At 47.5% G+C, this 22,697-nt stretch overlaps 1 protein-coding gene across 8 annotated transcripts in view; it reads left to right on the forward strand.

Annotated features, from left to right (window-relative positions):
• Positions 1 to 22,697, forward strand: part of LOC106607247 (rho GTPase-activating protein 23) — a 99,363-nt gene that overhangs the window by 34,667 nt on the left and 41,999 nt on the right. For 2 of the 8 annotated variants that reach the window (XM_082976639.1, XM_082976640.1), the window contains exons 1-2: positions 9,107 to 10,573; positions 20,125 to 20,322. In XM_082976639.1, coding sequence (XP_082832765.1) covers positions 10,301 to 10,573; positions 20,125 to 20,322 — 471 coding nt within the window. In that variant the 5' untranslated portion in view covers positions 9,107 to 10,300. Of the gene's footprint in view, positions 1 to 8,457; positions 8,586 to 9,102; positions 10,574 to 20,124; positions 20,323 to 22,697 lie in introns of those variants that run through there. The other 6 variants (XM_082976642.1, XM_014204019.3, XM_082976644.1 and 3 more) reach the window with 4 other exon arrangements.

Raw genomic sequence — 22,697 nt, forward strand, 5'->3', positions numbered from 1 at the left:
ACTCTCTTTCCACTTAGTGTGTGGTGGTTGTTGGGGAGATGGAGGGAGAGAGAGGGAGAAGAGGAAGAGTGAGACAGGAAAGCCCAGGAGGGTTGTAAGGGGAGAATGAAATTCTCATATCATCTCCTCTGTCTGTCTGTCTGTCTGTCTGTCTGTCTGTCTGTCTGTCTGTCTGTCTGTCTGTCTGTCTGTCTGTCTGTCTGTCTGTCTGTCTGTCTGTCTGTCTGTCTGTCTGTCTGTCTGTCTGTCTGTCTGTCTGTCTGTCTGTCTGTCTGTCTGTCTGTCTGTCTGTGTGTCTGTCTGTGTGTGTGTGTATATGACCAATGAGAACATGAGAACGAGCACCGGAACACCCTCGGTGGTGCTGCACAGCCAGGGAGAAGGTTGATGAGGCGGTGCCTCTCACCTCAGTCTTCTACCCCCCATCCTCCTTCATGTACCAACAGCTCATACTAGTTAATTATTCATCAACCTAATGATAATGCTCCATGGGGCGAGACCTGCACACCACATTTAAGTGCAGTGGGTGTGCCGTAAAGCAGGGTTATTCAAACTGGGGTCTGTGGCCCTCTAGGGGGATTTTTTAATGTGCATTTTTTGTTTAATGAATATCACTAGCTGCCATTTTTATGTCTCTGCATCCAGTATAAGGGAAGTTAGAGGTAGTTTCAGTGCCAATGCTAACTACCGTTAGCGCAATGACTGTAAGTCTATAGGAACAGTTAGCAAGCTATCAGACTCTGGGGAAGTAGATAAATGGCTTCATTGCAAAATCTCGAACTATCCCTTCAATATGGAGGAAAGTACAGTCATTGGAGCTAATTACTGGGTTTTTTTCTGTATCAAAAAAATTCTTAGGCGGGCAGTCTAGGTGGTAATTTTCAGGATGGAAAAACTGTTTTGTGTCAACTAAAATGACCAAAACCAGATAGAAAGCATGCAGAAAATATATGAATTATATATATTTTTAAATAATACCATCTTTGAGAACTAACAATCAAATCAAATCTAGAGAGTCAGGGAGAATCGATTGGTTTTGTTATGATGTTTGAGCAGAGGAACACACCATTAGCCATGGCAAAATACATGTAAAACTGTACAATTATTTCTCAGCTCCATGCCAAACTGTGTAGAATTGCTTGAAATGAGCTTAAAAACTGCAAAATGTTCTCATGTCAATTGAATTTGTTTTAGAATTGCTTTACAACAGCAACATTTTCTTAACACTGCCAAGATACCTCTTTAGCTAATATGCTAGTTTAGAGTTTACACTTCCTTTATAAAACTGTCTACCAAATCTATTCATTTTTAAAATGTTGATTACTTCTACTTGCCAATAGCATTCACCTGATGATAACAAAATGCGTAATACATTTTTTTGCTAAAATATGATGGGGGTCCCTGGGTCGCTGGTATGCCGGGGGTGGGGGGGCATGCATCCTCCAAGCTCTTCCAGCCCCTACCCCTTCCAGTACAGTACAGCCAGTGGAGGAATTCTGACCACATTGAAGGCTGTACTTAACAAACCCAGCCACAGACAAACTCCATATTTAGGGATATTAATGCCCCGTGTGTGTGTGTGTGTGTGTGTGTGTGTGTGTGTGTGTGTGTGTGTGTGTGTGTGTGTGTGTGTGTGTGTGTGTGTGTGTGTGATCATCTGTCTCATTCTGCTCTCCATCTGCCTACTACTTCTCCATCTTTTGTTTCTGCTTTACATCTCTCTCTGCCTTCATTTCTATCCCTCATAGTACGTTTTCTCCCAGTTTACCCTTTCCAACATCTGTCTCTATCTTTCTTTTCTCTCTCTCTCTCTCTCTCTCTCTCTCTCAATTAAATTCAATGGGCTTTATTGGCATGGGGACCATATGTTTACATTGCCACAGCAAGTGAAATAGATAATAAATAAAAGTGAAATAAACAATTAGAAATGATTGTTCATTTTTATCCCTCATAGTACGTTTTCTCCCAGTTTACCCTTTCCAACATCTCTCTCTCTCTCTTTCTCTCTCTCCCCAATTCAATGGGCTTTATTGGCATGGGGACCATATGTTTACATTGCAAGTGAAATAGATAATAAACAAAAGTGAATTAAACAATCCGAAATGAACAGTAAACATTACACTCACAAAAGTTACACTCACAAAAGAATAGAGACATTTAAAATGTTATTATGGCTGTGTACAGTGTTGTAACAATGTGCAAGTAGGGAAAGGAAATCAACATAAATATGGGTTGTATTTATAATCTCTATCTCCTCTCTCTTTCTCTTCCTCTCTCGCTCTCTGGCCTGCTAGGTTTCAGGCTGGCTGGCTGACTCATGTATCCCATGTTCCCCTGGGGCATTAGTGGGTTGATGAATGTTCACTGAAAGATATATTGGACTCTCTGAGCTCCCCACTCAGCCAATCATCTTCCGCTATGTGTCTCACCCCAGTAGTGCCATGGTCCCTGTAATCACTGTATATGTGTCAATGCGCGCATGTGGTGGTGTGTGTGTTGGAATATGTGTCATTGCTTGCATGAGTAGGGGGAATCCGGGTCTTCTGGATGTGTCTGTGAGAGTGTGGATCAGTCTGGGTTGGCCCAGGTTAGAACTCACATGGTCTCACATGGTTAGCTATAACAGCATGAGGTCACACACACACACACACACACACACACACACACACACACACACACACACACACACACACACACACACACACACACACACGTAGAATGCATCCATAATGTGCTGTCTGCGTTCCTGTGGGGGAGGTCGAGGGTCAGGTGGGTCTAATTTGTTTGTTTCCCGTCTGCTGGAGAGATGGGGCGTGTTGTGTCAGTCAGACAGTCAGACAGTCATGCAGTCAGACAGTCATGCAGTCAGACAGTCATGCAGTCAGACAGGGCCAGGCGGGGAGGGACCACCCTGCTCCTCTCAGCTGTGTGTGTGTGTGTGTGTGTGTGTGGGGGGGGGGGGGGGGGGGGGTGTAAGGGTAAGGGGGGAAGAGGTAAGAAGACCCCGCTATTGTTTCACCCAACTCCACCTGCCACTGGACTCCTACGACTCTTTCCTCCTCACAACAGGTGTGACCTCACCCCTGATCTCCCGTCAGAGTACCCTGTCCCAGCCCTAGCCGTTACCATTAGACGGGGAACCTAAAACTGACTGTAGACCAGCGCTTACATACTGTACATTACCTCACACCTTCAGACTAACACCATCTTTTCCAAGCACATTCCAACCCCTGCACTGAAACCCCTATGATGACACAGCCATCCTACTACAGTAGAACTAACTGTGTGTGGGTTTCCACTCTGTTCTCGTCCCGTCCGTACACGTCTGCCATTGAGCTGCGTGGTATGTCTGCCCTCTAGTGGTCAGAGATCTGCAACTGCGCCCTGCGGACTCTCAGCCTTTGGCCTCTGTGTGTCGTGGATTTGCAGGAGATTAGAGTTAAAATTAACCAGCTTAAAAGGAGACCGGTCCTTTTTTATCCATCCACTGCTTTTCATAGGATCCAATGCTGGGAGTAATGGTAGTCTGTCTAGACTGTTCTGCTATCTAATGTTTTCTGGACTGATGGGCGGAGTCCACCAGTCAGCCAGCCTCTCTCGTTCTCCCTTCCTCTCATTTTCACTGTGCTTACTATATGTGTCTCCAGCTATACACAGGGAGTTATAGTGACACTGGAAGGTTGTGTAGAGTGAGTGTGTGTAGTGTGTGTGTGTGTGTGTGTGTGTGTGTGTGTGTGTGTGTGTGTGTGTGAGAGATGTGGTCGATGCCCATTCCCTGGGAAAGCCACATCCTGTGGAGTCTACTCAGATTTCTGTTTGTCTGTGTGTGTTTGGTGGATTCCTCTGGGCTGGCCATGACTCTGACCTGGAAAACCCCTCAACCACACACACACACACACACACACACACACACACACACACACACACACACACACACACACACACACACACACACACACACACACACACACACACACACACTGTTGGTGTCTCTCTGTATCTCTCCAGTGGTGGAAAAAGTACCCAATTGTCATTCTTGAGTAAAAGAAAGTTACTTAAAGTAAAAGTGAAAGTCACCCAGTAAAATGCTACTAAAAGTGTTTGGTTTTAAATATACACTGCTCAAAAAAATAACGGGAACACTTAAACAACACAATGTAACTCCAAGTCAATCACACTTCTGTGAAATCAAACTGTCCACTTAGGAAGCAACACTGATAGACAATAAATTTCACATGCTGTTGTGCAAATGGAATAGACAACAGGTGGAAATTATAGGCAATTAGCAAGACACCCCCAATAAAGGAGTGGTTCTGCAGGTGGGGACCACAGACCACTTCTCAGTTCCTATGCTTCCTGGCTGATGTTTTGGTCACTTTTGAATGCTGGCGGTGCTTTCACTCTAGTGGTAGCATGAGACGGAGTCTACAACCAACACAAGTGGCTCAGGTAGTGCAGCTCATCCAGGATGGCACATCAATGCGAGCTGTGGCAAGAAGGTTTGCTGTGTCTGTCAGCGTAGTGTCCAGAGCATGGAGGCGCTACCAGGAGACAGGCCAGTACATCAGGAGATGTGGAGGAGGCCATAGGAGGGCAACAACCCAGCAGCAGGACCGCTACCTCCGCCTTTGTGCAAGGAGGAGCAGGAGGAGCACTGCCAGAGCCCTGCAAAATGACCTCCAGCAGGCCACAAATGTGCATGTGTCTGCTCAAACGGTCAGAAACAGACTCCATGAGGGTGGTATGAGGGCCCGACGTCCACAGGTGGGGGTTGTGCTTACAGCCCAACACTGTGCAGGACGTTTGGCATTTGCCAGAGAACACCAAGATTGGCAAATTCGCCACTGGCACCCTGTGCTCTTCACAGATGAAAGCAGGTTCACACTGAGCACATGTGACAGACGTGACAGAGTCTGGAGACGCCGTGGAGAACGTTCTGCTACCTGCAACATCCTCCAGCATGACCGGTTTGGCGGTGGGTCAGTCATGGTGTGGGGTGGCATTTCTTTGGGGGGCCGCACAGCCCTCCATGTGCTCGCCAGAGGTAGCCTGACTGCCATTAGGTACCGAGATGAGATCCTCAGACCCCTTGTGAAACCATACGCTGGTGCGGTTGGCCCTGGGTTCCTCCTAATGCAAGACAATGCTAGACCTCATGTGGCTGGAGATGTGTCAGCAGTTCCTGCAAGAGGAAGGCATTGATGCTATGGACTGGCTATGGACCGTTCCCCAGACCTGAATCCAATTGAGCACATCTGGGACATCATGTCTCGCTCCATCCACCAACGCCACGTTGCACCACAGACTGTCCAGGAGTTGGCGGATGCTTTAGTCCAGGTCTGGGAGGAGATCCCTCAGGAGACCATCCGCCACCTCATCAGGAGCATGCCCAGGCATTGTAGGGAGGTCATACAGGCACGTGTAGGCCACACACACTACTGAGCCTCATTTTGATTTGTTTTAAGGACATTACATCAAAGTTGGATCAGCCTGTAGTGTGGTTTTCCACTTTAATTTTGAGTGTGACTCCAAATCCAGACCTCCATGGGTTGATAAATTGGATTTCCATTGATTATTTTTGTGTGATTTTGTTGTCAGCACATTCAACTATGTAAAGAAAAAAGTATTTAATAAGATTATTTCATTCATTCAGATCTAGGATGTGTTATTTTAGTGTTCCCTTTATTTTTTGGAGCAGTGTAGTTAAGTACCAAAAGTACATTTTATTGCTAAAATATACTTAAGTATCAAAGTAAAAGTATAGATCATTTCAAATTTCTTATATTAAGCAAAGCGGACGGCACCATGTTCTTGCTTTTTAAATGTACGGATAGCCAGTGGCACACCATTTGTGTTTAGTGAGTCAACCAGAACATAGGCAGTAGGAATGACCACGTGTTCTCTTGATAAGTGCGTAAATATCACAATTTTCCTGTCCTGCTAAGCATTCAAAATGTAACGAGTACTTTGGGTTGTCAGGGAAAATGAATGGAGTAAAAAGTACAATATTTTCTTTAGGAATGTAGGGAAGTAAAAGTTGCCAAAAATAGAAATACCCCCCAAAACGACTTAAGTAGTACTTTAAAGTAGTTTTACTTAAGTACTTTACACCACTGCATCTCTCTGATATAGATCCTGCCTGATGTCTTGCACAGCTAGCTAGCTGTGTGTATGAGGGTTGTTTTGGCTGGTGGTTCTCAATCAGTCAGTGAAGAATGGGAGTGGACTGTGTATCCATCAGGCTGTCTCTCCATCAGGCTGTCTCTCCATCAGGCTGTGTCCCCATCAGGATGTGTCTCCATCAGGCTGTGTCTCCATCAGGCTGTGTCTCCATCAGGCTGTGTCTCCATCAGGATGTGTCTCCATCAGGATGTGTCTCCATCAGGATGTGTCTCCATCAGGCTGTCTCTCCATCAGGCTGTGTCTCCATCAGGCTGTGTCTCCATCAGGCTGTCTCTCCATCAGGCTGTGTCTCCATCAGGCTGTGTCTCCATCAGGCTGTGTCTCCATCAGGCTGTGTTTCCATCAGGCTGTGTTTCCATCAGGCTGTGTCTCCATCAGGCTGTGTCTCCATCAGGCTGTCTCTCCATCAGGCTGTCTCTCCATCAGGCTGTCTCCATCAGGCTGTGTCTCCATCAGGCTGTGTCTCCATCAGGATGTGTCTCCATCAGGATGTGTCTCCATCAGGCTGTGTCTCCATCAGGCTGTGTCTCCATCAGGCTGTCTCCATCAGGACGTGTTAGTTAATCTGCTGACCGGTGGTGTCGGCGTCACTATGAAGGGGATTATCTACCAACTAATCTGTCTGTGAGCAGAGCTGCAGATCAACCGCCCCGACCCACGCTCTGTCTCTCTCTCCCTCTCGCTCCCTCCCTCTCGCTCCCTCCCTCTCGCTCCCTCCCTCTCTCTCCCTCACTCTCTGTCTCTCTCTCCCTCAGTCTCCCTCTCTCTCCCTCACTCTCTGGCTCGGTGGTGCGCATGGCAGGGAGGGCGAGGGGCCGGGGTGGCGGTATGGCAGGGTGGGGACAAGAGGCGAGCAGTATGGCGTCTCTCCAGAGCTTAGCGGCGTGTGCCGTTTGAATCTCACACTCTTTGATTTCAGGACTTCAAGGGCTTTAGGGGCGCATGAGAGGTTACGATGACGTTGAGCCACAGACAGACAGGTGTACAGCTGTTCACTTTCTCCCGGGATGAGGATTGTTTAGGATGTAATGTTCAGGAACTAGTGTTCAGCACCCGAGTGGCGCAGCGGTCTAAGGCACTCTACCTCAGTGGAAGAGGCGTCACTACAGTTCCCAGGTTCGAATCCAGGCTGTATCACATCTGGCCGTGATTGGGAGTCCCATAGGGCGGTGCACATTTGGCCCAGCGTCGCCGGGGTAGGCCGTCATTGTAACTAACAATTTGTTCTTAACTGACTTGCCTGGTTAAATAAATAAAACCTTTTTTTTTTTACCTATGCGCGTGTATGGAAATGTCTCAGCCAATCAGCAGCAAGCATGGGTCACTGGAGACAACGGTGGTATTGTGACAGCGCACGGTGTGTGACTCCTTTGTCCTCCATGTGAACTGTAACTCAACACCTTTTCTCTCCGCTCTTTTGTTGTTTACTTCTCCTCGTCCTCCTGTTTTTGTAAATATCGCCACAGGTCACTAGAGGGGTAGAGACCAATTGGGCTTGTCTGTTATTGGCAAAACTCCATAGCAAAACTCAATGTGAGTCTTGTGATAAGCAGATCATTTTCATTGATTGAACCAGGAAGGCTCATCGTAGGGTGGTGCCAGCTTATGATGTCATACACACAGTGTCCCCTATCAAGGCCAGTCCCATTCTGAAGCTTCCATCTGGCTGTGGTCTTTTTCTGAATGGGACCCCCCCCCCCCCCCGAGTAATCTGGTCCCGGTGTCTCTCCGTCCGGTCCTGGGCGGGTTCTGCTTGGCGGTCTGTTAGAACCCAAACCTCCGGTCTGGCAACAGGCTGAACACAACCCCTCACAGTCACAGCCCACAGTCACAGCCCACAGCCTATAGGATTTTAGTCTTTATGAGAGCGTAATTACACCCCAGCAAGTGTATTTATACACGTGTGTGACTCAACGGGCCATGTGTATGTCTGTGTGTGGAAGGAGCGTTCCCTTTTGTGTAGTGTGTTTGTGTATAGTACAGTTTGTACGTCTGCACATTTGTATTGGGTATAGATGGTGGGTGTTTATCACAGGAGGTTGGTGGCACCTTAATTGAGGAGGACAGGTGGTAATGGCTGGAGCGAATGGTATCAAATACATCAAACACATGGTATTTCAACATACACTTTGCAGGCTCACCTAGTGTATTTTCTGTGTGTGCCTGGAGGGCACGGTGTGTGTGTGTGTGTGTGTGTGTGTGTGTGTGTGTGTGTTCAGGTGTTGTGATCGTGTTGGTGCTTGCCCTGCTGTATGGCAGCAGGTGAAACCAGTCTAACCTCCTCAGTAACAGGTCTATGCAGTGTGTTTCTAGAGAGAGGATCATGAAGTCTTAGCTCTGTCAGACTCACCATGGTCACCTGCCTGACACTTTCACACACACTCAGGACCCCTGGATGTTTGGTGAGAACTCTGCTGTGTGTGTGCGTGTGTGCACGTGTGTGTGTGCGTGCGTGTGTGTGTGTGTGTGTGTGTCGCTGTTTGTTTTAGTGTTTGTATGTGTGAATTCATGACTTAGTGTGAGGGGGGGGGGGGGTCAGTGTCAAATGAATGTTCAATTGCAGCTGTTTTATTCTGGTCTGCCTGGCTGGCGGTGGGGCTGCTGGAGTGAAGCGGCAGCCTGTTTCTCTCTCTCTCTCGTTCTGCTCTCGCAGTTGTTCCACTGCGTCTGCTCAACTTGATCCCATGTCCTCTCGATTTTGCTGGAGAGGGCGAGAACAGGAGAGAACAGGAGAGAACAGGAGAGAACAGGAGAGAACAGGAGAGAACAGGAGAGAGAAACCGTGTGGGTGGGTAAAGTCGTGTAGCATGTTTTTCTTTGTGTTTGAAATCGGATTTGTTGGGGGGGGCTGAGGGGCAGGAGGTGGGGGGGGTTGTTGTGTGTGAGTTGAGTGCCGGGATCATAGCTGTGTCACTGTGCCTGTGTCTCTTTCACACGTACACCAAGCGCCACTCAACTCCCTCTACGATCACAGGGCAGGACAGAGCCACAGGGACCTACTGTTGGATTTAGGCCTACCACATCACCAGCCTACAGTTGAAAACTCCATCCGGACTTCAAGAGTGGAGAACGGTGTCGGGGGCCCGGCCCTCAGTTGTTCACGTTGTACATGTTGGATGTTGTGTGTGTTTTTGGCTCTCTGTCAGAAAAGTGGATTTTGAGTGACAGATTGGAATGGATCCCACGGAGCGGAGGGCAGAAAGGAGGGAAGAGAGGAGTGAGAGCGTGAACGAGGGACAGAGACGGAGCGAAGGATGAATTGGTAGAAGTGAAGCGGGACAACGAGCTGGAGGCTGACAAAAGGAGGAAAGAGAGAGAGAGAGAGAGAGAGAGTCGGGAAGAGAGAGACAGAGGGAGGGCGGGAAAGAGAGAGAGCGAGAGAGGGAGGGAGGAGAGCGGGTGGGAGGGAGGAGAGACAGAGGAGCCAGCCCTCTAGCTGTGACAGTTTGTGTGTTAGGGGGGTTGACAGACACAGTGGCTTTGTGTCCTGCTGAACACCGCTGGACAGGACACTGCTGTGCTGGGAGAGGAGAGGCACTGTCAGTTAGTCTGTCAGTCGCTTTGTCAGTCAGTCAGTCAGTCAGACCGTCTGTCTGTCTGTAGGGAAACCAGACCTCTCTGCTACCACACACACTCCGGCGTACATCTGCTTTCCAGGACTTCTTTGATATCTTCTCAGGGCCCAGGACGCCCCACCACGGCATGCGTGCAACCCCCCCCCCAGCGTGTGTGTGAGTGTGTGTGCCTTGGAAAGCTCCTTTATGTCCTTGGAGGTCAGGAGTTTGAGACTGGGATATGGGACTAAAAGCAGGTATCTTTGGAGACGTGCCAGCATCGGGATGAGAGGAACCCAGAGGAGAACAGGGGACTAGACTGAACTGGTTGGAACTATTGGGATTTTCTTCTTCAGGGATGATCTTGGCCCATCTGAAGAGCTACTCAGCCCTCTTGGTTTCTGCTTTCACTGCTTGTTTTATCTCCATGGATTGATGCTGACAGTAGGACTTGGCCAGAGAGGATGCATGTGTTACTCTGACACCTGCGTCGTTTACTGGAAAATAGCGTGTTTGTGCGATAGCATCAAGACTTTGCCCCCTCGTGTGTGTGTGTGTGGCACATGTTGGCATCAGGTCGGCCCGTGTCGGGTAATCTCTGCGCCCCAATGCCTGCGGCTATGCCCCCCTACCCTGCTCTACCAGCTGAGTCAGAGTGGTGCTTCCAGAATCCCGTAGGGGTGGACTGTAGTGCCGCCGAGCCTCGCTGCATCTGGTTGGCAGTGCTGCGTGGTGCCCCCTTGTCCTCACCTTCGCCCCCCACCATGAGGCCAGTCCCGGTCGGCAATGGGCACGGCTGCACCAGCAGGGCCCTGCAACGTTCTCACCAGCCCAGGGTAAGGACTATGCCCATTGCCCACCACGCCTGTGGGCAGGGGGTCTGTATGGTGGAGGTTTGTGGGTCTACCTCAGAATCTCAGTCCATAGAGTTATGTGAAACTGGTGTTTTGCTAATTGCGCAGTGTGTATGCTTGCTTGTGTGTTTGTGTGTCAGCAAGAGAGAGCTTCTCCTAATGTGTTTTCTTTATGTCTGTCACGGGAGGTTGGTGGCACCGTAATTGGGGAGGACGGGCTCGTGGCAACGGCTGGAACGGAATGAGTGGTTTCCATGTGTTTGATGCCATTCCATTCGCTCCGTTCCAGACATAATTAAGAGCTGTCCTCCCCCCAGCAGCCGCCACTGGTGTCTGTGGCAGTGTGATGCTGAATGTGAGCGACAATAATGCGGTAATCATTAAGCATCAGCTATAGTTGTGTTGTCCTCTTTAGACGGTTGTGCCATATTGACTGTTTCCCCCTGGAGGGGCGGTACTAATTAGTGAGTTAAGGCAGACGAAGGGGCTTGTTATGTGGCAGTTAGAGAGGGGGGGGGTGGAGGGGCAATGCGCCCTCCAGGCCTGCAGAATTCAGGGCATCTCTCATCCATGTGCACTCATTTAGTGTGTGTGTGTGTGTGTGTGTGTGTGTGTGTGTGTGTGTGTGTGTGTGTGTGTGTGTGTGTGTGTGTGTGTGTGTGTGTGTGTGTGTGTGTGTGAAGCGCAGTGTGTGTTTGCTCTCTCTGTCTCTCAGACACACAGTTGAGAGATGGCGTCTTGGGGAATGTCGGCAGGCAGGGGAAAGAGCAGCCAGGCTATAGTATACGGACATATCTGGCATAAACACACTGTCTGTGTGCAGTAATGGCCTCTCGCAATAATGTGTACAGCATCAGTCCTGGAATCTCAGCCATCTCCCTCTGTAATTGTGTTGACCAGGATAGTAACACCAGTAATGTGTACAGCATCAGTCCTGGAATCTCAGCCATCTCCCTCTGTAATTGTGTTGACCAGGATAGTAACACCAGTAATGTGTACAGCATCAGTCCTGGAATCTCAGCCATCTCCCTCTGTAATTGTGTTGACCAGGATAGTAACACCAGTAATGTGTACAGCATCAGTCCTGGAATCTCAGCCATCTCCCTCTGTAATTGTGTTGACCAGGATAGTAACACCAGTAATGTGTACAGCATCAGTCCTGGAATCTCAGCCATCTCCCACAGTAATTGTGTTGACCAGGATAGTAACACCAGTGCAACAGTATGTGGCTAAGGCCAGTTAAATGCCACAGCGATGATGTCATTTCTAATGTTGCTCTAATGGCCAGGTTGGTGAGGCCAGCACTCTCAGTATCTCTCTCTGATGGGAGCAGACACATTTTGATACAGTAGCCTAATAGACTTTACTGTTGCCTGTATGCCACCGAGTGTAGGGCTTAAGGAGAGTTTGGGTTATTATGGTTAGGATCTGTGGAGGTATGGTGAACAGAAATATAAAACGCAGCATGCGACAATTTCAACGATTTCAATGAGTTACAGGCCACTTGGCAGCCAGGCCCAGCCAATCAGAATATGTTTTCCCCCACAAAATGGCTTTACTACAGACATGGGACTAAGACTTTACATGTCGCGTTTTACATTTTTTGTTCAGTGTAGACTAAAAGCTCAGGTTAGGCAAACAATAAGAAGATACTTATACAGATAGTTAAGTTGTGCTAGCTTAGGCCTCTCCAGTCCTACCTATTTCCCCCTGGGGTGTAGGTTAGAGACTGTTTTTGGGAGGATGGGGGGGGGGTATGTATTACTGGAGATTCATATTCAGCGGAGTTGCTCGAGGAGAAAACCCTGTTTAACTGATGTGACATCAACTGACTTGATCTGACAGAGGGCTCAGACAGGTTCTTGAGCAAACAAACCAACACACAACACACGGACGGAGGAATTCAGGCGGTTGTGTAAAAGACAGAGACGCTGTTTTTTTGAAGCTGTGCGTCAGGTATGCCGAATGACTGTTTATCCTCTATTGTGAAATACTGTTTGTGCTTAAGAGGCTGTCATGGTGCGGCTGGCCTTTCGTCTGTACCGACACACAGTCAGACGTTGGCTGTCATGCTAGTTTGAACTGGGATGTATTCTGGCTTGGAGAGGAGCCGGAAGAGAGACAACTATACAGGTGGGAGGGCCTTTGATATACAGTAGATGATGTGGTCGGGCCCTGGGTTTTTCCTGACTACCTGATCTGACCAGGAAGAACTATTGACCCGTAAAGTAGCAGTACTTATCACTTCAGTTCGTGTCCCTTTCTCTTCTCCCGTCCCCATCCACCCATCCGTCCAGCTCTCAGACCAGTGCTACGGAGCGGACAGTGGATCTCTGGATTAAAAGCGTGTCAGCGTTTGTAACCTCTGTAAAGCTCCACTTTTCAAACGGGATGCAGCTCTCAGCTGTTTGAAAGACCATTGTTCCCCCAGTGGCTCTAGCGTCGCGTGTGTGTGTGTGTGTGTGTGTGTGTGTGTGTGTGTGTGTGTGTGTGTGTGTGTGTCTGATAGAGGTCTGTCAGGCATTCCTTTCCTTCACCATCAATTTCAATCTCTCTGAACTAATATATAGCTTAATAATCACTTCATAACTGTATCATCTTTAGGCTGGTGATGTAGTGGTTCATACGGACATGGCTCACATTAACACCATCATCCCAGAAACCCTAGACCCACTCCAGTTTGCATATCGCCCCAACAGATCCACAGATGATGCAATCTCTATTGCGCTCTACACTGCCCTTTCCCACCTGGACAAAACGAACACCTATGTGAGAATGCTGTTCATTGACTACAGCTCAGCGTTCAAAACCATAGTGCCCTCAGAGCTCATCAATAAGCTAAGGACCAAGGCGCAAAACACCTCCCTCTGCAACTGGATCCTGGACTTCCTGACGGGCCGGCCCCCAGGTGGTAAGGGTAGGTAACAACACATCCGCCACGTTGATCCTCAACACGGGGGCCCCTCAGGGGTGTGTGCCCAGTCCCCTCCTGTACTCCCTGTTCACTCATGACTGCAAGGCCAGGCACGACTCCAAAATCATCATTGAGTTTGCCAATGACACAACAGTGGTAGGTCTGATCACCGACAACAACGAGACAGCCTATAGGGAAGAGGTCAGAGACCTGGCAGTGTGGTGCCAGGACAAGAACCTCTCACTCAATGTGATCAAGACAAAGGAGATGATTGTGGACTGCAGGAAAAAGAGGACCGAGCACGCCCCCATTCTCATCAACGGGGCTGTAGTGGAGCAGGTTGAGAGCTTCAAGTTCCTTGGTGTCCACATCACCAACAAACTAACATGGTCCAAGCACACCAAGACAGTCGAGGGCACAACAAAACCTATTCCCCCTCAGGAGACTGAAAAGATTTGGCATGGGTCATCAGATCCTCAAAAGGTTCTACAGCTGCACCATCGAGAGCATCCTGACTGGTTGCATCACTGCCTGGTATGGCAACTGCTCGGCCTCCGACCGCAAGGCACTACAGAGGTTAGTGCGAACAGCCCAGTACATCACTGGGGCCAAGCTTCCTGCCATCCAGGACCTCTATACCAGGCGGTGTCAGAGGAAGGGCCTAAAATGTGTCAAAGACTCCAGCCACCCTAGTCATAGACTGTTCTCTCTGCTACCGCACGGCAAGCGGTACCAGAGTGCCAAGTCTAGGTCCAAGAGGCTTCTAAACAGCTTCTACCCCCAAGCCATAAGACTCCTGAACATCTAATCAAATGACTACCCAGACTATTTGCACCCCCTCCCCCTATTTTACACCGCTGCTACTCTCTGTTGTTATCATCTATGCATAGTCACTTTAATAACTCTACCTACATGTACATATTACCTCAACTAATCGGTGCCCCCGTACATTGACTCTGTACCGGTACCCCGCTTTTTATAGTCTATTGTTATTTCACTGCTGCTCTTTAATGACTTGTTACTTTTATTTCTTATTCTTATCCGTATTTTTTTAAACTGCATTGTTGGTTAGGGGCTCGTAAGTAAGCATTTCACTGTAAGGTCTACACCTGTTGTATTCGGCGCATGTGACTAATAAAGTTTGATTTGATGTGGTGGAGAGATGGACACCTGTCTGCTGCCCACCACAATAGAAAACAATGTGGATGTGGTTATATAGACTAATAGGAATGATGGGAAATATTGTGTGTGGTTTCCTGGGGGCCCCATGTGGCATTTTAATAGGAGTTTTCATTATGGTTCATGTAGATGTGATAATTAGCCTAATTAATGGCATGTGGCTGGGCTCCATATTGCGTAATTTGCATATCATGATTAGCCTATTCATGTGAGTTTCTTCTAGATACTACTATTATCTTACTACTGCTGCACATGCCTTTTCTGTTCATATACTGTCCATACTGTCTTTACACACCACTATATGTATATGCAGTACATTTATATACATATGTATATATATTTATATTCTTGTCTCTGACATTGCTCATTCTGATATCTTAATTTCTTTATTTTTCTGAATTATGTGTGTATTTTTGTATTATTGCTCGGTATTACTGCACTGTTGGCGCTAGAAACACAATCATTTTGCCGCACCTGCGATAGCATCTGCAAATCTGTGTGCACGGCCAATACACTTTGATTTGATTTGAGATATCTAGGCAGATTTCAGAGAACTGCAGAGTGAAATGCCAGTCGTCTGAAATGGCAAATGTTCCCCTTTTGGATTGGCTAGCCTAGAGAAAGGTTTCCTCATCTAGAAGGTTGGTGAGAGAGTGGCCATGGAAAGGAGAGGCCAGACTAGACTATCAGGTGTAGCCTAAATACAGTCTGGGTTTACATAAGCTGAGAGACAGATGTAAGTTTAACCAATGATGTTAGATCTCATGTCTGGAGTGTAACCTAGAGTCTGGAGTGTAACCTACTGTAGTTAGATGGAGACTAGTGGGGGGGGGGGGGGGGGGGGGGTTAGTGGAGAATAGCCAGGTAGTCACAGATGTCCCACACAGTCAGGGACAGGCAGGCAGGCTGACAGGCAGTGGGAATCATCTCTGGCCCAGAGCTCCAGTCTCTGTGTGTTTGGGGTAATCACAGGGTTAGGTATTCCAAGCGCCGGGAGGGGCTGTGCGGTTGAAACCAGCGTGCTGGAACCTGTCTCGCACTTGGCCCAGCCTGCTCTCGCTCCATTCCTCTCCACTCGCTCCTTCCCTCTCTCTATCATTCTCTTCTTCCCTCGCTCTCCTCACCCCCCTCCTTGCCAGTCCCCGTCAGTGTGTGTTTCAACATGCCTCAATCCAACCGCTCCCTCTGTGGAATTCCCTCTGGCTGGTCTCTTTCTTTCTCTCTTCAGATCTTAAGCCTACTCTTTCATTTTCACTCTCTCTTTATTTTCCTCCCTTCTCTTCCCTCCCCCTCACTTTCATGCATCTCTCATTTAAACGTTCTCTCTTGTTATTCTCATGCCTCTCGTCTGTTTATGGGAGAATTTCTTGGGCATTGTGAAATGGTGAGAACAAGGTTACATCAGCGGCTATATGGAGAGCTGTGCATCGAGCGGGAAAGAGGTGTTGTAAAGGTCACTGGATCATATGGCAAGAATGTATATGTGGTGATGGTGGAAGGGAGGAGAAGGGAGAGCGGTAGAATGCAAGGAAGAACAGAGGAGAGAGGTACTGTATTGTAGACGCAAGGGATATTGAGAGCGAGCTGACCCCCTGTGGTTTTGTATTTCTAGGTGATCTGTACGCCTGGTTATCCCTCCTCTACGGTACCATATTTCCTGTCCCCAGCCTGCCACTTCCTGTTGTTGAGCGGGCCGGGTGATTGGCCCTGCGAGGTCAGAGTGTGTGGAGGGGGGAGGGGGCACAGGAAGTGAAATACAGTGCCTTGCAAAAGTATTCACCCCCCTTGGCATTTTTCCTATTTTGTTGCATTGCAACCTGTAATTTAAATAGATTTTTATTTGGATATCATGTAATGGACATACACAAAATAGTCCAAATTGGTGAAGTGAAATGAAAAAAATAACTTGTTTAAAACAATTCCCCCAAAATGTTTACGGAAATGTGGTGCGTGCATATGTATTCACCCCCTTTGCTATGAAGTCCCTAAATAATATCTGGTGCAACCAATTACCTTCAGAAGTCACATAATTAGTTAAATAAAGTCCACCTGTGTGCAATCTAAGTGTCACATGATCTGTCAAATGATCTCAGTATATATACACCTGTTCTGAAAGGCCCCAGAGTCTGCAACACCACTAAGCAAGGGGCACCACCAAGCAAGCGGCACCATGAAGACCAAGGAGCTCTCCAAAAAGGTCAGGGACAAAGTTGTGGAGAAGTACAGATCAGGGTTGGGTTATAAAAAAGTATCTGAAACTTTGAACATCCCACGGAGCACCATTTAAATCCATTATTAAAAAATGGAAAGAATATGGCACCACAACAAACCTGCCAAGAGAGGGCCGCCCACCAAACTCACGGACCAGGCAAGGAGGGCATTAATAAGAGAGACTACAAAGAGACCAAAGATAACCCTGAAGGAGCTGCAAAGCTCCACAGCAGAGATGGGAGTATTTGTCCATAGGACCATTTTAAGCCATACACTCCACAGAGCTGGGATTTACGGAAGAGTGGCCAAAAAAAAGCCATTGCTTTAAGAAAGAAAATAAGAAAACACGTTTGGTGTTTGCCAAAAGGCATGTGGGAGACTCCCCAAACATATGGAAGAAGGTTCTCTGGTCAGATGAGACAAAAATGTAGCTTTTTGGCCATCAAGGAAAACGCTATGTCTGGTGCAAACCCAACACCTCTCATCACCCCAAGAACAACATCCCCACATGGAAGCATGGTGGTGGCAGCATCATGCTCTGGGTATGTTTTTCAGCAGCAGGGACTGGGAAACTTGTCAGAATTGAAGGAATGATGGATGGCGCTAAATACAGGGAAATTCTTGAGGGTAACCTGTTTCAGTCTTCAAGAAATTTGAGACTGGGACGGAGGTTCACCTTCCAGCAGGACAATGACTCTAAGCATACTTCTAAAGCAACACTCAAGTGGTTTAAGGGGAAACATTAAATGTCTTGGAATGGCCTAGTGAAAGCCCAGATCTCAATCCAATTGAGAATCTGTGGTATGACTTAAAGATTGTTGTACACCAGCGGAACCCATCCAATTTAAAGGAGCTGGAGCAGTTTTGCCTTGAAGAATGGGCAAAAATCCCAGTGGCTAGATGTGCCAAGCTTATAGAGACACATCCCAAGAGATTTGCAGCTGTAATTGCTGCAAAAGGTGGCTCTACAAAGTACTGACTTTTGGGCGGTGAATAGTTATGCACGCTCAAGTTTTCTGTTTTTTTTGTCTTATTTCTTGTTTGTTTCACAAAGAAAATTATTTTACTACTTCAAAGTGGTAGGTATGTTGTGTAAATCAAATGATACAACCCCCCCCCAAAAAAAATCTATTTTAATTCCAGGTTGTAAGGAAACAAAATAGGAAAAATGCCAAGGGGGTGAATACTTTCGCAAGCCACTGTATAGGGTTTGTGTTGGGGGTTAACCCCTTACACACGTGGGAAGTAACCTATATGGATAGTGATACATTGAAATGCTTTTACAGAAGAAATATGAAAAGCATATGCATAACCATGGTAGCAATTAAAAGGGAACAGTTTAGAGATTATGGGAACATTATTAGACTAAAGTTGAGAACAGTTCATCTGACACAAGACTGAATCCAAACGTTACACTATTGATTTTATGTGCATTTTACATTTACTGTACTTTTTGCCGCATTTGTTGATAACGAAATCTGATAATAATCTGAATACGTTCAGTAACATGATAGGAATATTCTTAGAGAATGTGGGGTAGGTGCAATATAAGATTACAAGAACAGTCTTCAACAATAAGGTGCTTTTTTTTAAGCTCTCCTAGCTGTGCCGTTGAGCCACTAGAGCCAGTACACTTGTACTTTTTTTTTCTTTTTTGGAACACAACCCTGCATCCCCACGATCACCCAATTGCCGTTGTTTACGCAATCCAAAAACGGTCCATTATAAATCCCAAATGGAAATGTGAAGTGCACATTTGGACTCACAGGTGTTTTGTCTTGCTTGTATGACGCCAAAGCGGTATTTATTATAACTTTCAACCTCTCATCTTTCCAAAAACATCGGGACCTTTTCATTTACAGCACTTCCCTCATTCAGACGACAACAACATTTGCAAAAGTTGCCCAATCAGCGGGAGAGACTTCATCACGTAGTTCAGAACGTCTGTCAGTCAAAACCCTTAAAGCGATGTCAAGTGGAGACCCTGAGCTCTGATGTCATGTACAGCTTGTTACGGTACAGCCACTGCGTTCCAATTTAGGCGCTTATCAGTGTCCAAATCTGCCATTTTCAACCCGTATACTGATACGAGTATAAAGTGCTTGCACCAGCCGTGCTCACCACTCACTTACTAGCATTAAAATATATGGAGATACACACACACACACACACACACACACACACACACACACACACACACACACACACACACACACACACACACCCTCAGAGTGGAGAGTCAGGAGGAGAGACACCGGTACAATTAAGTAACTGTACTTCTATACAGAAGAGTCAATAGGTATTTTGACCAAACAGGCTCATCTACATTTAGGAAGGCTGTGTCTTCCTCCCATCCCTGTTTGGTCAAGTGGTTGTGTTTGAAATGTGGGTTGTGGCAGCAGCATCAGGGTGTTAGTTCTCACGTGTATCTGTCATGTTTGGTATTTGCCTTCTTTGGGGAAAATGAGTGGAAATCTACTCTGAATCACCCTGACCCCTTCACAGCACTCTGGTGCACTATGACCTGACCAAGGTCAATCCTGATTGGTTACAGGCATTCCTTAATTGTCTAGAGTTCCGTCCTGAGCATTCCTGAGCGTGCTCAGGATGTAACCCCCCTCCCCCCCCCCCCCCCCTCCCCCCGCTCCACACCGTCTAGACTTGGGCTCTTCCTGACAGCGGTCGGAACCCCCCAGGACCCCCTAGTGGTTTATGGGACATTGTTGTGGTGCTGGGTGCCATGTGGGGAGTGCCTGGCCCTATGGGCCAGCCGTGCTCACCTCTCCCCTACTAGCATTAAAACATATGGATACACACACACACACACACACACACACACACACACACACACACACACACACACACACACACACACACACACACACACACACACACACACACACACACACACACTCATTGTCCCCATGTCTCCCAAGACAGAAACAGACACATTCCTATTCCTGCCTGCAGGGGAAGTCACTAAAGAAGTAACCAGCAGCCCATTAAATGGTGATGTCACTGGGGTTTGTCTCTTGTTGCTATGGCTCCAAGTATAGCATGGATTTGTGCCAGTTCCATAAAGTTCTGAAACTTTTTCCTGGGAATACTTGGTGGAAGGAGGAACTGGTTAAGTACTAATGGAGTGTTGACCGTTGGAGGGGTGACATAAGTGATTGTTTTGGGGATATGACCTGAGTCTCACATGTTTTTATTTCTCTCTGTTCAACAGGCAAAGGGGTGGAGAGATGGGCTCTCCTCGGCCGGCGACAACCCTCGGCCTGCGATGGGGGCTGGAGGAGAGGGGGTCGGCGTTGGCTGGCAAGGCCCCCGGACGCTACTACTCCAGAAGAACTCACAGGGCTTTGGCTTCACGCTGCGCCACTTCATCGTCTACCCACCAGAGTCTGCCCTGCACACCAGCCTCAAGGTACCATCACTGGACACAACAACAGGGGGCTTTAAAAAGAATAATCCACTCAGATCTACAAATTCCTATGATTTACATTGTTAAATAACGCTAATATCTAAGAGCAACATATGTTGTGAAGAAAAATGTATAATAAATTAGGAAGCAAAAAAATCATTCTTGTCGAAATCTGCAGAGATCAAGTCGACTACAAACCCCATAATGCAATGCTCTCTCCAGAAAGGCTGGCTGGCTAGCTAGGCAGCTAGCTAGAAAAAATTGCTACACACCATAATACCAAAGTCAATATCAGCATGTGAAGTAGTTACAGTAGCTAGTTGTAAAATCCCAGAAACAAACTGCACTATCAATTTTGGTATTTTATTAGGATTCCCATTATCTGTTGCGAAAGCAGCAGCTATTCTTCCTGGGGTCCACACAAAACATGAAACAAGACATAATACAGAACATTAATAGACAAGAACAGCTCAAGGACAGAACTACATCAATTTAAAAATGGGGCATGCGTAGCCTACATATCAATACATACACACGAACTATCTAGGTCAAATAGGGGAGAGGCGTTGTGCCGTGAGGTGTTGCTTTATTTAGGAGTTACAATATCACCATGTTCGACCTGGTAGAGTTTCTAGCTGAATGCTGTGCGAGTCTGGTTGCTATGGCAACTCGCAGGGAGACTAGAGGAGAAAACAGGTTTGTGCCATGGTAGTTGAAAGAAGAAAAGATATTAAACAGACGGTGCACTGTGAACTTTGAGGACATTTCAACAAAATACAGACTTTGTTGTGACGATATAGACAGATGGATGTGTTCTACACAAGTATGCCCATAGTGTTCAGATAATTGTTTTAAAAGCGTTATGAAAGGTTCTCCTCTCCAGTGATGAGATCCGTATCTTGATGAAGTATCACGTCACATTTCATTTCTAGGGTGGATTATCCCTTTAAGACTGAGCCAATCATATCATATGGGCAGATAGGCTCTCATATCACTGGAGCTGTAGGGGGGGGGGCAGTAAGACAGGACCAATCAGATCACAGGGCAGGAAGGTCGTAGGTCGATCCGAACACAGGAGCAGAGCAGTAAGGTCAAGAGAATCAGGACACAATGGGGGGAAAAGCCAAGCATAGCCAATTAAATGCAGGGACTGAACAAGCGTAGCCAATTAAAGTGTTGGGGTAGACTGATATGAGTTCATCAGATTAGCGACATAGACAGATGGATACCATAAGAAGAGCCCTGTCATTAGAGTAGAGATGGATAAACAAGCAAAGGACAGAAGGGGATGCAACTCCGGTGATACACAACCTCCATACTCCCGTATGACCGATTTAAGGAGAGAGAGAGTTCCATTAGCAGTCTGTCTTACCGTCTGTGGACAGACAATGCTACCACTGCCAGTGTACCTTTTGGCTCACGTTTTACTTTTTCCAAAAGAAAGAAACAGTACAGGGACAACAACAGTGTTTACTGAAATATATGTTCTGTCTTAACTATACAGCCATTCAGCATCATGGATAACAATCTCCTCAGAAAAAGCATCATCCCGGTGGGTGTTTTTGTTTTGTTCTCTGAGGTGTGGGGGAAGACAGAGCTACAGATGTGGAATAGAGCGACGGGGGAGGGGGACGGGGGGTTACAGCCAGCCGAAACAAGGGCCCTATTATGATGAACCCCCTTCAGCCCCCAGCCCAGCAGCTGCAGTCAGGACAGGGCACAGTGGGTGCGTCCAAAAAATGGCACCCTATTCCCTATATAGTGTACTACTTTAGACCACAGCCCAATGGGCCCTGGTTAAAAGTAGTGCACTATAAAGGGAATAGGGTGACATTTGAGAGACACCCAGTGTCAATAGGCTCTGTTGTCCTGGCCCGCCTGGTACCACTCTCACATTACCCCCAGCCTGGGCCGGCAGTACCATGCCCTCTACCAGGACCACCACGGACAATGGGCCCACTGCTGCCTGCCCTGTCCTGTCCCCAGGGTCACATGCTGCTGTGAGGGGCAGCGAGTGGCACAGAGAACGCAGCCCTCTGTCCCTACCCATCTGAAGGGGCCTCAGGGGTGACTGCCCCTCATTAGGGCCCCATCAAAGACCTGTATGATGTGACTCCCTTCATCATGGACACATGCCTGATGATTGTCCTGACGGACTGATCAGTGCATGCACGGCAGCTGTCCCTAACCCTACATCTATATCCACAGGGAGAGAGATAATCTGAGAGAGATAATCTGAGCGAGATGTAGAGATGAGGATAGTACACCTCCATCTCTCGGTCCTCAGCCCCACCCCAGGCCCACGTGTGTCCAGACAGGGGTGGTCAGCTCAGCTGGGGAGCGTCCCTGGCTCATGGCTCTATTCTGGGGCTGCAGCC

The sequence above is a fragment of the Salmo salar genome, chromosome 06 (genome assembly GCF_965601325.2).
Source record: "Salmo salar chromosome 06, fSalSal1, whole genome shotgun sequence".
NCBI lineage: Eukaryota > Metazoa > Chordata > Actinopteri > Salmoniformes > Salmonidae > Salmo > Salmo salar.